Source organism: Ursus maritimus, unplaced genomic scaffold (assembly GCF_017311325.1).
Source record: "Ursus maritimus isolate PB19 unplaced genomic scaffold, ASM1731132v1 scaffold_20, whole genome shotgun sequence".
NCBI classification, from domain to species: domain Eukaryota; kingdom Metazoa; phylum Chordata; class Mammalia; order Carnivora; family Ursidae; genus Ursus; species Ursus maritimus.
In genome coordinates, this window is record NW_024424453.1 from 30,904,558 (window position 1) to 30,926,314 (window position 21,757).

Genomic DNA, 21,757 nt, shown 5'->3' on the forward strand with positions numbered 1-21,757 from the left:
AGCTTACTTTAAAAAAAAAAAAAATACTCTGTACCAATGGGAACTCCCTAGGACCAGTCAGCTTCTCTACAACTGATCTTCTTACTTATAGAGTGAGGATAGGGAGATCTCCCCGCAGGCATTCTAAGAAAGTGGAATTAGGGCTAGCGGCTTACCCCCTACAGGACAATGACTTGCCCTTAATCACTCTGTTTTCAGTTGTAAGCCTTAATTCTGACCTCCACTCTTATCTCCAAGATGAGATTTCTGATATTCTACAGGGGTAAAAAAGGGCTAATGATCTGGCCTCAAGAAACAGAAAAGGCACTTGGGGAAGTTCTACTGGTTCCTAACCCAGAATTTCAAACTGATCTCCTGTTTTTAGCTCTCTGCCTTAGTCTCCATCTTCACTCTGAGTCTTCTGTACTTTCTTTTTTTTATAACCTTTATTCATTGGTTGTCATTTTGGCAGGTTCCAGAGAAGAGTTTAAATAAATGTATACTGACATGCTCAAATGAAAGCTTTTTAAGACTATTTGAGCCACTGGGATTATTTTTAAATTAGTAAATCTGCCACATCTGTGCCAGGCTGACCTCTTCCAGATCCTGAGTCACAACAGTGGGTTTGGATTTTGTTAGTTACATTGGCTGGTTTTGTTTTGTAAGAGAAGCTCTTCAGATCAGCAAATGAGAAGAATAATCACAAATCTTTTCAAACTTATATCCTGTTTGCTACCTATCTCCCACTCCCACAACGGAGAAGATCAGTTAAATTGTAACATCAAAATACAACTTCCAAAGTACAACTCTGATGAAGCTAGATTCAAAATTGCTGAAGTCAAATCATTAAACTTTACATGAGCCACATTATCTTGAAATACTATGTGATCATACATAAAATGTAAAGAAACAGACCTTCCAAATAAACTCATACATATTCTTGCTGTAGAACTCTATGTCGAGGGACATCAGCTGAAAATTATCCAACTCAAATGCAATTTTTGAAAACTTTGTGTTACAAGGTTGAAGTAGGCTCCATTCCCAATGTGGAACTCGAACTTACAACTGTGAGATCAAGAGTCGCATATTCCCCCAACTGTGCCAGCCAGGCACCCCTTATGTTACAAGGTTTAAAGGCATTTTATTTTTACAGTTTTATTTTCATTTGTCTCCCCTCCCAGGAGTTCATAAAAGTTCCTTTAAAGATTAAACAAAAATCTTTTTTCCCCTCAGGAACAGAGTTCCTGGCAGATATCTATTCACGAGTTCAATGTTGGCAAATCAGCCTTTCTTTTAAAATCAATTATGTTTCTGGGGTGCTTGGGTGGCTCGGTTGGTTGGGCGTCTGCCCTCGGCTTGGGTCATGATCCCAGGGTCCTGGGATGGAGCCCCACCTCAGGCTCTCTGCTCAGTGGGGAGCCTGCTTCTCCCTCTCCCTGCTGCTCCCCCTGCTTGTGCTCATTTGCTCACTCTCTCTCTGCCAAATAAATAAATAAAATCTTTTTTAAAAAACCAATTAGGTTTCCTACTTATTATGGGGGTGAAGGGAAATCCTCTCACTCATTCCTGTTTATAGAGATGTAAAGGTTTCAAACTATTTGCTCATAGGTGAAAACATATAACCAATTATTAATTCCTAATAAAGAAAATATAAAAATAACAAATATGTATATTTTAAAGGCAAAGTAAGTTTAAGCATCAAGCTGGTAACAGCAACTATGAGTGACATAATTATACACTGCAGATAACTCTTAGTGTAATAAGACCTCTTATTACACTAACTTTGTAAACATTTCTAAAGCACCTAGGAACAAAGTAGAGACTTGAAATAGCAGTGCAGTCATTTTGCCAGTTTGTAAGCTGGATCAAGTAACATGAATTATACACATTTGGTAACCACTTCTCCACAAAATAATATGCTTCTGTTTGTTCTGAAGACAAGACATTCCTTCAGTGAAAGAACACAGATTGACACCAGAGGGCAGAAACCTGCAATACACAGTCATCAACAACAAAAATGTTGATAAAATCTGGTGTCACAAGTTCTAGGACACTGAGAGCAGGCTACAACTCATTTTAAGCTGTTTGCTCACACAGCAAAACTCAATGTCCCTACACATGAATTCAAAGAGAACATGAGAACAAGGATGAGTTATGAATAATACACACTTTAAAGCAATAGGCCTTTGTTATGCTCAATGATTGTTTAAACCTAAAGGTGGATAATAAATACAACATAGTCATCTACATCAAATAAGATTTAGTAAGTACTCTTTACATGGAAGGGTACCTGCTGAGTTCGGTGTACACACTTCACAGCCATCCACTTTTGCTCAGAGCTAAAAGGATATTCAGCTTTTCTGACATAGTCCTGTTGAAGTCCATCAAGACCCATCTATATGGCACAAAAAGAAAGTTAATTCTCACCAACATGTGACTATTTTTTCCTTTAACAAAGAACAACAGTCACAACTTAACAGTGAGGCTGGCTAGAGATACCTGGAGTATTTTTCAAATAATGCTGACAGAATAGCAGTGCTCCATCTATATATACCACATTCCTCTGAAAGGCAATATATATGATCAAGATGAAAGTCTGGGTGTGTAGATATAGTCTAAGGCATGCTACCTGGACTGTATGTAGACCGACTCTTCAATACTGACTAGATTAAAATCTCTACTGGCTCAAATTCTGGAAGGAAGCAGGATACAAATAAATAAAGGTACCCAACCAATACTGAACGTGTACTTTTATGATCAATAGAAGCTTCAAATTCAATTTCTTACTTCTTAGGGATTCAAATATATCTTTCCTGTTGCTACATCCTACTCCCTTACATTCTACCACATGATATTCTGACTACTACCAGTGTCCTGTAGCTATTTTTCCCAATACCCTCTATATTTTCCTCCAAATATTCAAAAACATTTTTTAAACTACTGAAAAACCTAGCTTTTATTGCTTTTTGTTGTCTCTTTGCTATCTACTGAAACATGTTCCGACTCTTCTTCCTAGCTTTCAAAGGTCCTCCAGAAACCCACCACGCACTCTATTTAACAATCTTCTGGGTTACTCAAACTCCTTTTTTTTATCCGAGCTAACCAATACATAAGCCACCATGCATTCTATGCTTATTTTTTCCTTCATGCTTTTATCCTTGCTCTTTTCCTAGCTTACCTCCTATCTAAATCCTGCGTATCCCTCAAAGCCTAGGTCTCAAGACTTAACTATCTGCTATATTGGTCTAGCTTGTATTTGTTCCAAGCATGTCAGTGTTAACTCCCTACCTAAAATGTGAGGTCCCCAGTAATAAGGAGGTGGTTTCACACTCTCCATCTCTTAAAAAAGTTAACAGTGTAAGGTTAAGTGTAACACAGTAAATAATAGTTAACAGACTGAACTTTTAAATATCTTTCAAAAAGCTATTCAATGCTATTTTAGTTAAGAAATGTAGCTTTTTGTTAACAAAAAATATATTCTAAAACTATCAATTTTATTTTATTAAATTAAATATAATAACCTATGTTTCTATATTGAATCTCAATTCAAACAACCTCATTTAGAAGCATCCTGTTTCACACAAGTCTCAAAATTTTCTAAGACTGCTCTTAAAAGTAGGAGTTTTAATCTTTGTTATGGGAATGACAAAGGGGATTTTAGGTTTCTCGTTTAATCAAATCTAAGACTTAGAAGAGGACATCAACTGGGATAGAAGAAAGGGTTGCAGAGAACAGCACCCTTTGTCTCCAACACAAATTTTAATTCTATACTCATTTTAAGATATTGATAATGGAGGAAATGGGTAGATTAGAGAAAGAAAAGTTGATTTCTCATAATGGCCTTAATATCTTTACATGGAAATACTTAAAGAATGTTACCTTTTACTCATTTGAAAGTTAGTACTTTAGCAATTACACATATTTAGAAAGTTTTCCACACAAAACTCTGAGAATGTTCCTTCATAATCTAATCACTGGTCATTAATTTGTTTCTTGAATGTAAGGGATAAAGCTATACTGAAAAGGCTGTATTAGCTCTGGATTTCCAGGAAGAATAAAATTGGTTTCCAAAAGGCAATAAAACAATGAAATATTCTGAGTCTTCGTTCTACACCTAAAAACAAGTAATACTGAAATTGATGGCCTCACATTCTCTTGTGAAGGTGATCTCTCATATGTCAAAGAAGAGAAATCAGGCACATACCTTCATTGCAAGAGCAATTAAGGCTCCTTCCGTTGGCTTTCCCATTAGAGTGTTGTTTCTAATTACAGCATCATTGCATACACAGCCCGCCTAAGAGAAATACACAGAAACTATGAACCTATCACCGTGTCCTAAGTCATTATGAAAAGTCACCTTCTTAGAGAATAAAGTACTTACCTCAACAATTCTGCTAACAGCTGGGTTATAGAATCCATGAACAACATCACCATCAACAATCACTTCCCCAAATGGATTGTAGCCAACACCAGTAACCTAAGGAACATAAAGTTGGGTCAATAATTCAACCCATAGATAGTAACATATAAAAACCAAAAACTATGATGACTTGTGTTCATTTCATTTTATACATTGATACTGTTAGTGTATATACCTAGAAAAGCACGTGTCTAAAAGAACATTTAATAATTAAAAGTATATAAATTATGGGGTGCCTGGGTGGTTCATCTGGTTAAGTGTCCAACTCTTGGTTTCAGCTCACATCGTGAGACTGTGCCCCTTTGTTGGGTTCCGAGCTCAGCACAGAGCCTGCTTGCAATTCTCTCCCTCTCCCTCTGCCTTTCTCCCCGCCTCTTGTGCCCTCTCTCTCAAATAAATAAAATCTTTAAAAAATATATATATAGATTCTAATTTTTACCATAATGGCAAACCTATAATTATATGAATAATTAAATTATAACAATGTATAGTGTAGTTTAAGTAGAAATACAGTGCTAATTTAATTAATATAATTTTATATTGTTTCTACTTAAAATACACCATAATAAAGGATATACCATGAAAATCTCTATACATAAATGAGTTTTAAATTTATGTAACATTACAATTTTCTAGAAATTCAAATCCATTTCCATATCTAACATTTGTGACAAACCTGAGACCCAGAAAAAAAGCAGAATTCTTTTGGCAAATATGCAGACTCAGAGACATTACATGATTTATCCTAGCATTTACCAACTACTCTAACATAGTATATTACATGCCAGTTTTAAAAATCAGAGGTAGTGAAAAGCCAGATACTTATGCCGTACGGCTAGAACAAACTAAGCCAACAAAAGTTAAATTTCACAGTAAAAATAAGACAGTTTAGAGATAAATTAACAGTTAATGCTTGACATATGAAAGTATGGGCTTAAAACAACAGAAACTTATATGCTACCTTCCATACCTGAACCATACAAGCACATGTAACTCCAATGACCCTGAATCATCCAGAAAAGGCACATTCAACAACAGAGTATTGGGTATCCTTGACCAAATCTAACACCCTAAATATCAACAGTCTCATTTTAAAGCCTTGTAAAATGGAATTAAATAAGCCTAAGTACAATTTCCATCAATTTGTCTAATGATGCGATAAACTGGATGCAAATGTAATTTAAAGTACTGTACCCATCTTAAGTAGTGTGAACGAACATACCAGCCAGAAATCCTTTTAAGACTGGGATGAAACTGGAACTTATCCTTACCTAGCTTCAAAATTAACCAATACACATAGATGACATGCACTTAAAAAACTGACAAAAATATTATTTTTAACATAAAGTAATTCCTCTATTCATTTATTCTTTCAACAAGTATTTACTACTATGAGGCAGGCCCTGTGTTGGGCAACTTAGTTCTGCTGTATCACAACTTATTGTATAAAAAGGAACAGAAAATTTTACCTGGGCTGAAAACTAAAAGGCATGGAGTGCTATGAAAAAAATAGGGCTAGTTCTGGGTGTCAGCAAAGCTTTTTTAAATAAGTGGGGTTGAATGTTTATAGCAGCAATGTCCATAATAGCCAAACTATGGAAAGAGCCCAAATATCCACTGAAAGATGAATGGATAAGGAAGATGGGGTATACATATATAATGGAATATTATACAGGCATCAAAAAATGAAGTCTTACCATTTGCAATGAAATGCATGGAACTAGAGGATATTACACTAATTGAAATAAGTCAATCAGAGAAAGATAAATATCGTTATTTCACTCATATGTGGAATTTAAGAAATAAAACAGAGGAGCACAGGGGAAGGAAGAGAAAATTAAAATAAGACAAAACCAGAGAGGGAGACAAACCATAAGAGACTCTTAATCATAGGAAACAAACAGAGTTGCTGGAGGGGAAAAGGGTGGGGGAATGGGGAGACTGCGTGATGGATATTAAGGAGGGCACGGGATGTAATGAGCACTGGGTGTTACATACAACTGATGAATCACTGAATTCTACCTCTGAAACTAATGATACACTATATGCTAATTAACTGAATTGGGAGGTAGGGAGGGATAGACATTGTTTGTCTGGTTGGAACTGAGTTGCAAAGGATGAAGACATAACAGAATGTCCTATGCCATGAGAACAGCAGCAAAGGGCCTGAAGTAGGAGGAATTCTGTCACACTGAAAGAATCCAAAAGCCATGCATCTGGTGCCTAGAAAGCAAAGTGAAACATAGAAGGATAAAGAAGGAAATAAGGAACAAAATATGTAGGGGCCTTGAAAGGCCATACTTCAGGAACCTGGTCACAATGAAAGCCACTGAAACATCTTAATTAAGGGAGTGACTAGCTAACATTTGGTTCTTAAAGATCCCTCAAGCTACACAGAGAGCAAGAAGAGTTTGGGAACAAATGGCTAGAGGTGATTGAAAGACAGGTTCCGAGGATGATTCAAAGTTTCTGGACTGTAGAAATGGAGTATACAAGTGCAGTGGGATCAAGACTGGTAGCATAAGGAAAAGGCTCTGCTGATGATGAATTTACAGTCCTTTTGAAGGAACTAGACACTAGACACTAGAATTGTTAGGAATGTCTAAACACCAAGTTTCTTAACAAAGAAATACTGCTGTTTAAAAAAAAAAAAATCTAGGGGCGCCTGGGTGGCACTGCGGTTGGGCGCCTGCCTTCGGCTCAGGGCGTGGTCCCGGCATTATGGGATCGAGCCCCACATCAGGCTCCTCCGCTAGGAGCCTGCTTCTTCCTGTCCCACTCCCCCTGCTTGTGTTCCCTCTCTCGCTGGCTGTCTCTATCTCTGTGGAATGGATAAATAAATAAAATCTTAAAAAAAAAAAAAAATCTATAGAGTACCTCAGCATGGAGACCATCCGAAGTTAATATGTGAGTAACAGTCATTTCATTCTTTGTCAGTGTTCCAGTTTTATCTGAACAAATCACATTACAGCAGCCTACAGAATAAATCATTACATGTCACCAAAAGAGTCAGGGAGAAATAAACAAGTTCACATTGAAAACAAATCACAGACTCCGGAAGCCTATTCTGCTTCTCCTAATTTGTACAAATCAAGCTCACTGATAATTTTAGATTGTTTTCTCTCATTATGCTTTTCACCACCATAAAGTAAGTTCTGAAATTAAAATTAAAAAATAATGATAAATGTTGACTTTTTCTTATTAACTTGCAATTGAATTTCTACAGAGCTTCTCAGTATTAGCTTTATAACTTTATATAATACATTTTCCAGAAAGTTTTAAGGGTAACTAAATATAAACCCATATAATTTTTTCAGTCAGTATTTTAAGGTATTTTGCCTTCTCAATATTATAATGCAAACTAAAAAATAAAATTCAGTATTTTTGGATTCCTAAATTAAAAAAAAAGTTTCATAGCATACATAAAGTATGTTATAGCAACATTTAACAATTGTTGTGTATTTATTGTTCTTATCAGCAAATTCACATGGGATATGACGTTCTAGGATCTATGATTATCAATTATCTTCCTTGAGATGTCAAAAGAAAAAAATTCTATTAATTTTGCTCCAAGGTTTCATTTGTTATATAGATTTCTTTTATACATGATTTAAGCATTAGAACAATCCATGACACAAAGATTTCTCTGAAAGTCCCCTGTCCTGAATGATACACACTTCTAATTACCTTTTCTGGTCGTGAAAACCATACTTAACTTTGCCACAAGTCAAATACCACTATGCTTGCCTCTCAGACAAAAACTGTTAGCAATCCGAAGATGATTCACTATTGATGTAAACTAACACACTACTGCACTGCATAAATATGCTCATATTACCACATACTTACCCAGAGTTTCAACAATAGGCAGTTTTTTCACAATGGCCCTTTTCTTCACCATTCTCATAACCCCAAGGGCTAGAGTCACTGTGACCACAATGGGAAGACCTTCAGGAATTGCTGCCACAGCCAAACTGTAACCAATATATACTTAGTATTTAAGTATAAATTTAATAGTACCTACAGCAATAATTTCAATTGGCTGTTACTTAAAACAGAGGCTGATAAAAATACAAAATTAATACTGTTAACACTCAAAAATGGCCTCAAGAGGAAGAAAAGGTTGATTAACATTTACTGGACACCTACTAGCTGCCAGGTTAAGTGTAGTGGTTGAAGAATGTAGGTTGTGACATCAGATTGCCTAGATTTATACCCGTGGCTTCACCAATTTTTACCTGTTTGACCCTGAGCTATTATTACTCCACCCCTATAGTTTAGTTTTCTCATCTATAAATGCACTTAACAGCAAAATGTATTCAAACAAAAACTTATACATAACTGTTCATAGCAGCACTATTTACAATGGCCAAAAGATCACTGTAATGTCCATCAATTGATAAATGGAACAGTGTGGTATATCCATACAATAAAGTATTACTCCACCATAAAAAGAAAGGAAGTACTGATATATGCTACAACACAGATGAACCTTGAAGACATTATGCTAAGAAGTCAGACAAAAAAGACACATATTGTTTTTATTCTATTTACATGAAATATTAACAGTAAGCAAATCCATAGAGACAGAAAGCAGTTTAGCGGCTGCCAAGGGCCAGGGAGAAGGAAGAATGGTGAGTGATTGTCCACTGGGCACAGGGTTTTCTTTGGCAGTGATGACACTTGATAATGGTTGTGGCTGTACAACACTATGAATGGACCTAATTCCATTGAATTGTACATTTTAAAATGGTAAATTTTATGGTATGTGTATTTTATCACACAAAAAAATTAGTTTCCTTTTCCAATTTTTAAAAAAATTAAATAAAGTCTCTATTTTTTATCCCATTCCAAATATTAGGTCTTGACTCACCTACAGGTAAGGACATATGCGTTCCTGTTCTTCATTCTAACATTGCTGCATCCACTGCTTCTACTCACCAATTTCTATTACCCACTTTTTCTTTAGCATGATCTAACTTGATAATCATTAGCATCCTGTTCTGTAAGCATTATTAAGCTTTCATGCTCTGTTTACAGGTTAATTCTAAAATTTGAAAGCCAATGAACGACACAATACCACTGGCTAAATAGTGTACACTAACAGTCAAGAAACATGTGCTTATCGGAGCACCTGAGTGGCTTAGTCAGTTAAGCGTCTGACTCTTGATCTCAGCTCAGGTCTCGATCTCAGGGTTGTGAGTTCAAGCCCCACATTGGGCTCCAAAGAAATATGTGCTATCATTAATACTTCCTTCTCTCTTTTGAACTAGTCTATGCTGAAACAGAATCCTCTTTTCTCAAACTTCCATTAACCCTCACTGTATCAGGAAAAACAGGCATCATTGTTCACAATCTAAATCTAATGGACCTTTCCATTCTTTCGTTTTTAAATCACTTTATAAATAATTTGCAGAGGAATAAAATGGATTGTGAAAAACTTCATTAGAAAGTTTGAATTTTAACCTCAAACTATATTCCTGGATTTAAAGGAATACATATATCTGAAAGGGGCAATGTCCTTTGGATGCAACTAATGGCCCATCAACTGTCAGGAAAGAACCTGGAATATATTCACTTTACAAAAAGTGATTTCAAATTCAAAATACATTTCCAATAGGTTACAGACTTATCAATTCTGGTTTTGCTTTTTGTATTTGTATCTTCAAAATGCAACACTTTTGAAATTGTGGATGTTCATAATTCTGTTGAAAAGAGAACAGTCATCATCTTCATAACATAATTTTTAGATTTATAAACACCAATAACATGAGTCCAATTAAGTTTTTCATTTCTATGTCATCTATTTCCTTTTAATCACTTTTATATTCACACCAGCCTTTGGTAGTTCACTTATAAATGGTATAAAGTAAAAGTTGGTAAACAAATATCATAAAAGATTAAAGAAAACTGTCACACACATCCTTTTAACAAAAAGGGGTGGTCTAGGTTCTTGTTGGAAAACACTGCATGATGAATTCCTTGCTGCAGAATGACTAACTGAAGAGAATACCTGTCCTTCCCTCTTTGTCCTTAGAAATAAACTATTCACCCATTAATTCAGGAGTTTCAGAAAATTTCGACTACCATCATCCAAAGATTCATAGTGTTAAGATTTCACTAAATTTGATTACATTTCACCCCCATCATTAGAGCATACAGTGGCCCTTTGTCTCTTTGAATTCATCTTCTGGTTTGTCCAATTACTATTCTATCAATTACTCTTTGTCATTATGGTGGAAAGCAAAAAATTATGATATTCTTTGTCATTATGGTAGAAAGCAAAAAATTATGATTCTTAACTTTAATGAGTACAAAAAAAAAAGACGACGACAACAATGACTCTCTAAACCTCTTTTATACCTTTGTAAATGACGATGTAATATTCTGAGCAACATAATAAAAAAATTAAAGGATAACAGAATAATGATGATTTACTTTATTATTACATCAACTCTATAAGTGATCCCATCATTCTTCTGCATTCTTATTGTTTTTACTCACTTTTAGAATAGCTGGAAATAATTATTAAAATAATTGCTAGGGCAATGAAATAATAAAATGTTTCAAAACACAGGAAAAATAAGGTCACAAAAGATCCCATAATATATCTTATCTAAATTTATAAAAGGACAATGGACCCATATAATAATTGCAAAATAGAATGAGTTTTATTTTATGCTAATGCTCTGGCCTTTGTAAAACCTTGAAGCAGGAATAAAAATCAGGGTGGCAATCCTCACAAACGGAATTGCTAAAAAAACGAAAACAAAAACAAAACCCCTCAAAATCTAAAAATGAGTGTAATAGAGAATATGCTGATGTTTAATATCTCAAACTCATGCCCCATTTAAAATTTATTTTGTATTTCACCTCAGTCTTTTTTATACAGATTGAAGCCAAGAGTTTCAAATTGTGTTTTTGCCCCTTTGAGAAAAAAAAATATACTCCTTTACCCTATCACAAGTGTCTTGTAACCTCTTATTCAACCTACCTATTCCTTGTAATCCATTTGATTTTTTTCTTAATTTGTTGTTTTTGTTCTAACATTTGAATTATTACTTCCTAGGTCTACGAAAGAGCTGTCACCCAGGATTTCTTTTCCTTAGATGTCTAGGTGAGTTCTACTCTTACTTTTATCCCATACATCATCATCTTCCTTTTCTCATCCTTGTTTTACTAGAACTCATACAGGGCAGGGAAGGAATAAATTTTCTGATTACTTGCCTATCTATTTGTAATTAACTGGATCGATACTTTGTCTCTGCCTAGATTTATAGATTTAAAATCCTTTCCCCTCATAGTCTGAGAGCACTGCCCCACTGTTCTCTAATGTAATCCAATGTTATTGTGGAGGAAGGGTTAATAAAATATTTTTTCCATTCTGCATTTGGTTAAATCTCTAGCTCTGTTCCCCTAGTGACCTGGTAAGGGTAGTTATGTCAACTATGTTGTTAGGCAACACTGCTTATGATAAAGGGATCTCCTGACTGATAAACTGTCTATGGACTGGAAGAATTTTAATTATCTTACAGGAAGCTATCACTTTGAGTTTCCTGAGTGTAAGTGACTCTTAAAACTGGACATGTTTCTTACAAGTACCCTGGAAAGTATGTTTCCAGAGATGTTGGCCCCCACGGAGTATGAAACATTTTAATCCAGGGTAGCTCCCTAACTCACAAGGTCATCCCAATCTCCTTGTACCTGAAGCTGAACTGCTGCATAGACTCTCTCAGAAGAGGGCTGCCTTAGGTTGCCCCACTGTTCAGGGCACAGGCACCAATTGTGACCTATGAAAGTTTTGTCAGCTGAAATGTTTAGAAGAGTCTCAAAAGACCCCATGGGGGGCACCTGAGTGGCTCAGTCTGTTAAGTATCTGCCTTCAGCTCAGGTCATAATCCTGGAGTTCTGTGATCGGGCTGCATCAGGCTCCCTGCTCAGGGGGGAGTCTGCTTCTCAGCCCCCCCACCCCCTCCCCCACTCATGTTCTCTCTCATTATCTCTCTCTCTCAAATAACTAAAATCTTTCAAAAATAAAAATACATAAAAATAAAAAATAAATAAAAAGACCCCATGGTGGAAACTGTAGTTGCTAACAAGAAGTCTGACAGCAGTCTAATTATCCTTCCTTTATAGATGATCTAATTTGTTTTCTTTAATTTAATAATGATGTATCTAGGTTGGGAGTTTTTTCATCCTGTTTGGCATTTAGAGAATCCATACAAACTACAAAAATTTCATGTTTTGCTTCAGATTAAGAAAATATTCATGTATCATTCCTTATATAATTTCTTCATCCCTCTATTTGAAACTCCCATTGGTTAGATATGGCATTTATTAAATTATTCTTTTTTATCACTTTTATTTCATTCTCTGTTTTGGACATTTTACTCTATTTTTTGGGGAGCCCTCTTTGACTTTACAACCCTTAAATTGAATTTTTAATACCCAGCTGTTAAAATCATAATTTCTAAAAACTTTTTTTTGTCCTCTGATCCTCTTCTGTCATAATCTGTTTATCATGAATGCAGTTTCTTCACAGATCTCTGAAAATAAAAATGCTTTCTAGTTTTAATTTTTCTGCTATTTCTTGAATTTTTCATTTTCCTCTGAGATTGTATTCAATTTCTATTATTACGGTCTTTCTCTTTCATGCTCCTAGTTTTCAGTTAGGCAATCCTTAATTGTCTATTTATATATATAAATACAATATTAGACTGATAATACCAGACATCTAGTGCAGGTTTTCTTCACTGCTATATACATAGGTTTTCATTTTCCTAGAATTCATTTCAATATATGAATTCTGAACTATTTAAGTAGAGACACTATACTCTTTTCTGCTCACATAATACCTTCATAATGGAACATAACCTATGCCTATTAGAGAAATAAGAGAGGGAAAAGACTTCAATTTATAAACAAACAATTAGAACTTACCTTACACTAATAGTAAACATTTCCAGGATATCTTTTCCTAGTAACCAGCCAACCAACATGATGATACCTGGAACAAAATCAAATAGGTATTTTTCCCTTTATACATAATCATGTAAGTATAGATGGGATAGAATAACAAGCTGAGGGCAGCCAAAAAATCCCCTGACATAAAAGAATGTGCATCAGATTACAATTACATGATTTTACAAAAATCCACTAAGCAGGGGAGATTAAAATTAATGCTGCTTAAAGTCAATGCTGTATATGCACACACCATTTTACCTTTTGTTAAAACTGCTGCCATCCACCCCTTAAAGCAGTAATATCTGAGGATTCCCACTATAAGAAAATATCAGTATTTTCATACAACAGGGTAAAAAAGAATGGTAGAGTAAGACATACAGATCTCCTATTTACTATCAGCTTTGCAAAAATAAACCCTGGAACATTACTTCTCGTAACTAAATATCCAGGCAATATGTATAAAGTTTGTACTACAAACAAAAGAATACTTAGGACTTGGCTCAAAGAGTGATTTATCTTACTTAAGATATCTAAAATTGCATTAACATTTTAAAATTACTACTTCTGTGGCACTTACAAATAAGAAATCAATTAACATATGGGGCGCCTGGGTGGCTCAGTCGATTAAGGATCTACCTTCAGCTCAGGTCATGATCTCATGGGCCCTGGGATCCAGCCCCACGTCAGGCTCCCTGCCCAGCAGGGAATCTGCTTCTCCCTCTTCGCCTACCTGCCACTCCACCCCCTGCTTGTGCATGCTCTCTCTCTCTCTCATACTCTGCCAAATAAATAAATAAATAAATAATCTTAAAATAAATCAATTAACATAAACCAAACAACATACTCTCTGCTTTAACCTTTGTCTCTGAAATGAAGGGAGGCATGGAGTGTACTACCGGTTTTGTTGAGAAACAACAGTATCATTATAGATTTAATAAAATAAAGCCACTTCAAGATTGCATTCTAGATCAATATAAACATTTAAACAAGTTTTTCTTCATCTTTCTACAGCTACAACATAATAACCCAGATGGTGACTCTCTAAGATCCTATCCAAAATACTATCCTGACAAAAGAAATTATGTTCAATGAACTATACCAGAGGTCAACAAGCTATAATCTGAGCCTCCTGCATGCTTTTGTAAATAAGGTTTGTTGGGACATAGCCACATCCATTTGTTTACATACTGTCTATGATTGCTTTCCTGTTGATGCAGAATTGAGTATTTCCATCCGAGAATACTGGAAATACTTTGGTAAGGACCGAAGGCTAAAATATTTACTATCGGGCCCTTTACAAAAAAAAAAAAAGTCTGCTGACCTCTAATTTTGATCTTAACCCTTATCCTATTCTATATACTATCCTAACAAGAAAAATTATGCTCAATTCATTATATTAAAACCAGATAACCATAAAGTTGAAAGACTTTTATCACTAAAAGTGAGGTGGTTTCATGGTACAGCATTAATATAGGAGATTTAATTGGCTAAATGCCTTTAGATTTACACAATTCCCTATAAATTCTAGAAAATAAACAGCAATAATCAAATAATCAAATTAACTACATACTAGTTAAAAATGAGGAATGAAATACCTTTCTACATTCTACTTTATTATGAAGACAGAGGGATCAATAGAAGTAATATTTAATTATTTAACTGAAACTGCATAGAAATCTGCTTTAACTTAAAACTGTATTATTAATTTTGAAACACTAAGCTAGCAAGAATAATTAAAATAATATCATGGAGCGGCGCCTGGGTGGCTCAGTGGGTTAAGCATCTGCCTTCGGCTCAGGTCATGATCCCAGGGTCCTGTGATCCAGCCCCGCATCGGGCTCCCTGCTCAGTGGGGAGCCTGCTTCTCCTCCCTCTGCTTGCTCTGCCTGCTGCTCCCCCTGCTTGTGCTCCCTCTCTCTCTCTAACAAATAAATAAAATCTTTAAAAAATTAAAAAATAAAATAACATCATGGAAAAATTAAAAGAGAAAGGACTCCAAAACTGATTCAAGTGTTTAATGTATGATAAAGATGTCATTTCAACTCAGTAAATAAAGTATGGATTACAGAATTAATGGTACTGGGATAATTAACTTTTGAATAAAAATGTTATAAACTCTACCTTGTCTTACACTAAAATTCTAAATAGTAAAATTAAGTGTCAAAAATAATAACTAAAGTAGTAGATTGATGTTTAAATAGATATAAACACTTTCCACAACATGGGGTTGGGACAGCCTTTATAAATAGAACAAAGACAGAAACTATAACTGCAGAGATTATTAAAAGGACAATTTTATCAGAAGATGTTTCAATTACATCTCTCTCCTGTACCAAGTTTATTATATTTATCCCTCAAAGGGAATTTAAAAATTGGAGGGAAAAAAACGTAACAAAAGGATGGATATCCTAATTATACAAAGAGCTGTTGCCAGCCTAAGACTCAAGCCACAAGAGAAGAAGGGATAATAGATTGGCAGGTCATAAAATAAAAAGGACCAACACACGTATGACAAAAGTGCTGTTTCTCAATAATGTACTGTGAAATAAAATAATGAGAAGTCTTTTATTTGTCTGTTAATGACAATAAAGTTGGCAAGGGTACTGGAAGAGAAATACCTCTGCCTTGCTAATGAAAGATATTATTCGGCAATATGAAACAAAAACCTTTAAAACTATGCCCAAAATTTGAAAATTACATGGATACTCTTTGATCCAATAATTTTGCTTTTAAGAATTTAATAAGATACCTGCACTGAAGAATCATTTACATAATTTTAAAAACTCAAAAAACACAGAAATATCTACAAGAGGCCTAAGATATTTTTTTCCCACATAATGGAATACTATACAACCACCTATTTCATGACATCAATTCAATGAGCATCTATTTAATGACAAGATGCTTATGAAAAATGTGAAACAAAAAAAAGGAAAAGTAGTGCATAAAACATTACTATCCATTTTGTTGAAAACTAGAAAGACAAATACTAAAATGTTTACAGAAATGCTCCTTGATTATAGGAATTACACGGAGTTCTAATTTGTCATTGTAGAAAAGGACAATGGTTGGGGGCTGGTTTTATAATTTTTAAAAAGCACTAGTAAGCTAAAAATTAATTAATTAAATGAATAAACAAATTTACGCATCTATCTAAACTCCCCCTTCCCACTCAAAAAAAACCCAACCCCCCCCCCCAAAAAAAAAACCCTAAGTAAATAGATGAGATACACATACTCACTCTTCTCTTACCTATTATACCAAAGGAGTAAAAGGAGAGTTGTTTTCCTAAAAGGTCCATGCTCTTCTGCAGAGGGGTTTTTGGTGCCTTGACAAATTGGAAAAGAGTGTCACTACAATGAGCTAAATTTAGTAAAACATACTAGTCGCTAGGGACTCTGCTAAGTGACTGACATAATCACGCTAGCTCTTAACATACCCATGACATACACACCTCTCCCTTAAGGTTAGTATTACTCCCTTTACTGAGGAAACTGAGGCTGAGACTTTTAAAAGCTTGTTTATTTGAAAAGGTCCATGCTCCCCATATCTGTTTTTGAGAAGAAATCTATTCTCCCTACCAGCTTCTCCAGGAATTTATTATCATCCACTGCCCCTCACTTTTCCAATCTTCTTTCTGTATCTACAAACGAGCTTGCAATCCAAGTCTTTTTCTCCAGCTGGCTCCCTGATCACCTAACTCCCTTTTCTAGCACTCCCCTCACTGCCAAGCTTCTTGGAGTGGTTTTTATATACTACATCACACACTGGAATCTTGGCAGGTTACCTGAGAAATCCAGATGATTTGGGGAGAATATGACATTTGTTGAATGCAACTTCTTTTTTTATACATAAGAAAGCATTTTCAAAGAGAGAACTAATCTTCAATACCCTTAAACAAGAATATCTTCCAGGTTATCTTACTTTATAATCTTTTTTCTCCATTACTTGGAATTAAATAAAGGTGGGAATTTTGGTAGAAGACAAATATACTATTTAGTAATTTTTAAAATTAATATAAAGCTTATTTCGAAAAAGAATAGGCCCTATAAGTAACTGACTATAAACCTTTTTCTCTCCTATAAACGATGAATATCAAAATGTTTTAGCATATTAACAATGTCAATTCAAGCCCTTTCAAATACAGTCTTTCCATTATGTTTTTAAACATAGACAACTGAGTGATATTCTCAATAAAATACTACTTTCAATAGTACATAGAATAATCCACCAATATTTTCTGTTCCTCTACTTATAATAGAGAATTTCAGATTTGAAATTAAAACATCATTAGCAAAGTACTTACTTCTTCTGCTTGCATCATTTTAAAAACCTCTCCAAATTCAGAATTTTCTCCTGTTCCAATGACAATACCCTAAAGGGTAAAACAGGAAAATACATTTACATTCAGATGGAATCACCTCTCTCAAGCAAAAAAACCGAAAACTTCTCATTCACTTTCTCCAAAGCCTTGTGCACAGTCAAAATGACTGACACGCATATCCAAAGTTCCCTCAGCAAATTAACTTTGTGATATGACTATAGATCAATTCAAAACTATCTTATACTCAAGACAGACATTTAATGTAGTTTCTTTTTCCCCTCAAATGCTACTGAATCATGTCTTTTGTATTTGTGAAATCTCAGAATCCAGGAAACAAAATATCTAAAATCCATCAGTACGAGTGGTATATAGTCAGAATATGATAGCCAGTACCATTATCATAAATTAAAATTTTATTTAGCTAGTAATGAATATATCCATGTGCCGCTGTTTCCAACTAAAACAAAATAAAAAAAAAAAAAAGAACAGATACTGAGGACTATGTTTTTAAAGGCTCCATTATCTGGCAAATGGCAGAACTATGGACCTATTACACCTCATGAACACAGGTTCTCCTTAGTCTCACAAATAGTGGCTATAGATTAGGTTCAATTCTGTCATTTCTTTGTCATATATTTTTAAAAGAGCCACATAAATAGAACTTTTTTAAAAGGGTTGAAGACAAAGGAATTGCTACTTTCAAAATAAGAGAAAAAATTACCTTTGCTTTGCCACATCTGACCAGTGTTCCCATGAAGGCAATGTTACTTCTTGATGCAAGATCTCCATTAGTTGCAGTCGGCTGAGGAGCGGTCACCTTAGAACAAGGTGTTGTCTCTCCTGTCAAGCTGGACTCATCAATGGAAAGATCCACAGCCTTGGAGAACATAAAGTACTCCATTAAGTTCAAGTCTGAAGACTCTCTGTCCTACATATAATACCTGAAGAGTTGTAACCATCACTTCTTTCTCAAATATTCCCTTTCTGATAATTACTGAAATCTTTTATTATATCCATTACTCTAAGAAAACCAGAAAAAGTACAACCATATTTAAAATATGCAGTGAAGTCAACAAAATCCGGCATGCAAAACAGAACGCTATACTGGGAGACAAGATTAGTCTAAATTTCAAAACACAACTAGAGAAAAGGAACACTAGCTGAGACTTTATCTAGAGAAAACAATTTTCATGGTAAAATATTACTTCCTAATTTTGCCATGAACTGAAGTTATGAAAATGTGTTTGGCAGATTAAAAACATGTAGAAAGAGAAATATGAATAAAAGATATAAAAAGTACTGAGAGAGAAATCATTTCATCATTTTGGGCTCAATTTTCATGAAACTCTGCTTGCTATATACATCCTTACATTTATCCCAAATCCACGTCACCAAAAATAAAAAATGTATATAAATGTTTCCCTGCAGATCACGAATATCATATTATCTTCCATCTGTGCAACAGGATTCAATCTGAGAGTTTCACTCCTAACACCTACCCTAGCATGCCAAATTAATTAAGTTTTCACCTACCCTAGCATGCCAAAAACAAACAAACAAAATCATCATTTTATATGTGGAAAACACTGCAGATGTGACCTGGTTTTATTTCTGAAAGTATGACCCACAGGACATTCACAGACACTGGGTATAATGTGATAGACAGATGTCTCTCTCTCTCTCTTACACACACACACACACACACAGAATGAGTACTAAAGTCAAAGAAGTTTTGGAAATACTGAGTTAAGAGTTAAACAGCTTCCCCTACGTAGGTAGTGCTTCTTTAAACCTTCAATAGGTCAGTGTGAATCACCTCAACTGAAATACAGATACAAAATAAGTTGTCAAAGTGTGGTCCCAGCAGGACCGGCATAACCAGCATCACCTCTCCCTACCTCTTCAGAACTTGTTAGAAATTCACTACCCTAGTTCAAATACGGAGGTGGGGAGGGTAAACCTAAAAGACTATTTATAAGCCCTCCGGGTGATTCTGAGGAATATTTAATTTTGTGAATCAATGGGATAGTTTCATAAATTTCTCTGATCCATTTTATTCCAGAAGCTCTTATTCTAGGGTCTCTAGGATACTTTGAGAAACTAGGACCCAGTGCATTATTTCACTCATTTTACAGGTTAATTCACTCACTCAAAAAAACATTTATTGACTACCTTAACTATGTACCAGGCACTGAGATAGAACCTAGAAAAGAAACAAGATAAGGAAATGAACCCAGAGCAGTTAAATGACTGTGCAGTCCTGCTGCTATTATAAACTGAGCTAGTGTTCTCAATTAGGCCTCTTGACTGACAGCTCATACTATGTACAAAATACTCAAACTTGAAATCCTGCTGGGTTTTGGGGGTGGGGGTATGGGGTGGAAATAATAAATCTCATCGTTTCAAATGGTTCATTTTTTCATGAACATAAATATCTCCTAGAAAATAAATATAAAAATTGGCTCATGCATCCTCCCCATCTATACAGTAAAACTATATTTTAACTTGATCAATTTCATTGATTCATTCACTTAAAAAATATTTATTAATGCCAGGCCCTGTACTATATCATACACAATGGGAATCAGCAATAAAATTAAGTCCCAGCCCTTAGCTCTTATTCTTATGGGAAAGTGATCTAAAAATAAAAAAACAAGAGTATGTAATATAATACCTCATTATGAGGAAAAAATGCATGAGGATGGGGAGTGACATTCTGGATAAAGGAAAGAACATCTCTCAAAAGTAGACAACCCTTTTGTAGAGTCATGATTAACGTGAGGGCCCCAAGGATGGGCCACAATCAAGATGAAAGGATTCTAGGCAAAGAAAGCAAAAAGTACAAAGACCATGGGGGTATGAATATGCCTGGTGTGTTCCTGTGCTAAGTAGACATATAACTTTGCAAATGTAATCAAGAATTTACAGATTAGATCATGAAGCCGAAAAATGTTCAGAATGAAAATAAATTATATCACATAATTTCAAAGAGACTAAACTGTGCTAGTGTTTCCTAAAAGTTTAATACCATGTAAATGTTATAGATTTTAGTATCAAAACAGGCTTATAAAAAGTCTTTCTTAAAGTAAAGATCACCTGTCCTTTAGTCTTTAAAAAGCTTCCCATTTTCTATAATTGCATAGGTAAAGACAGGCCAGGTAAATCTGGGTTCATTACTTCAACCTAACTACAGATTTAAAAAAAAAAAAAGAAAAGGAAAGGAAAAAAGAAAAAGAAAAACCACCATGTTCAAAGGCAAAGGAATTTTTCTTTATTAAAGGAACATATTTATTTGACGTTTTCTTTCCAAATTAAACTTAGGACTGTATAATTTTTCACACTAATACATTCTATTACCAAGGTAAGAAAAAAACGTTAGGTCATTCCTCAAAGATGGCACTAGTACTAAAAACAATCAGCTAATATTTCACTGCTTACTATCTGCAAGGCACCTTGCTACATACCTATGCTAAGTTATCTACTAACAACTACTTAGCTACCAACAACTCCAATGAGGCAGGTACTATTATTATCATCCCCCTTCTGTATATATAGACACTTTGGAAGGTAAAGTAACTCCCCAACATCATATAGATAGTAAGCTATGGAGATGAAACCCAAACATTGAAAGATTAACTTCAAATTCCTATTAACTATTTAGAGAATCAATTTGCAAATTACTTTTCCTCCCTAGTTTTGTAACTGCTTCTAGAAGACATTAAGAAAAGTTATATTTAAAAATTATATATTATTCTGAATTACAAGTCAACAAAAAGTTTTTATTTAGCAAGCTCCTCTTCAATGCTTGTTATAAAAATCAAAACTGCATATAATTTTTCTGACTTTAATTAGAAATGAGACCTGCAATATTTCAAAACAAACACTTGTGTACATCTACAGAACTCCTCCTCCCTGTGAAAGGCAAAATTAATGTTTTTCCATTGAAGACTTTTTGCTTTAAACATAAATCTTTTTTTTTTTTTTAAGATTTTATTTATTTATTCGACAGAGATAGAGACAGCCAGCGAGAGAGGGAACACAAGCAGGGGGAGTAGGAGAGGAAGAAGCAG

The 21,757-nt window shown here is 34.7% G+C and overlaps 1 protein-coding gene across 4 annotated transcripts in view; it reads right to left on the minus strand.

The window, feature by feature from the left end:
- The window catches only part of ATP2C1 (ATPase secretory pathway Ca2+ transporting 1), a 160,126-nt gene that overhangs the window by 39,744 nt on the left and 98,625 nt on the right, over window positions 1-21,757 (minus strand). For all 4 annotated transcript variants that reach the window (XM_040636815.1, XM_008708771.2, XM_040636817.1 and 1 more), the window contains exons 8-16: window positions 18,409-18,564; window positions 17,670-17,738; window positions 16,616-16,691; window positions 13,340-13,406; window positions 8,249-8,373; window positions 7,277-7,374; window positions 4,361-4,456; window positions 4,184-4,273; window positions 2,270-2,374 (exon numbers count right to left, since the gene is read on the minus strand). In XM_040636815.1, the coding sequence (XP_040492749.1) occupies window positions 2,270-2,374; window positions 4,184-4,273; window positions 4,361-4,456; window positions 7,277-7,374; window positions 8,249-8,373; window positions 13,340-13,406; window positions 16,616-16,691; window positions 17,670-17,738; window positions 18,409-18,564 (882 nt within the window). The remainder of the gene's footprint in view (window positions 1-2,269; window positions 2,375-4,183; window positions 4,274-4,360; window positions 4,457-7,276; window positions 7,375-8,248; window positions 8,374-13,339; window positions 13,407-16,615; window positions 16,692-17,669; window positions 17,739-18,408; window positions 18,565-21,757) is intronic.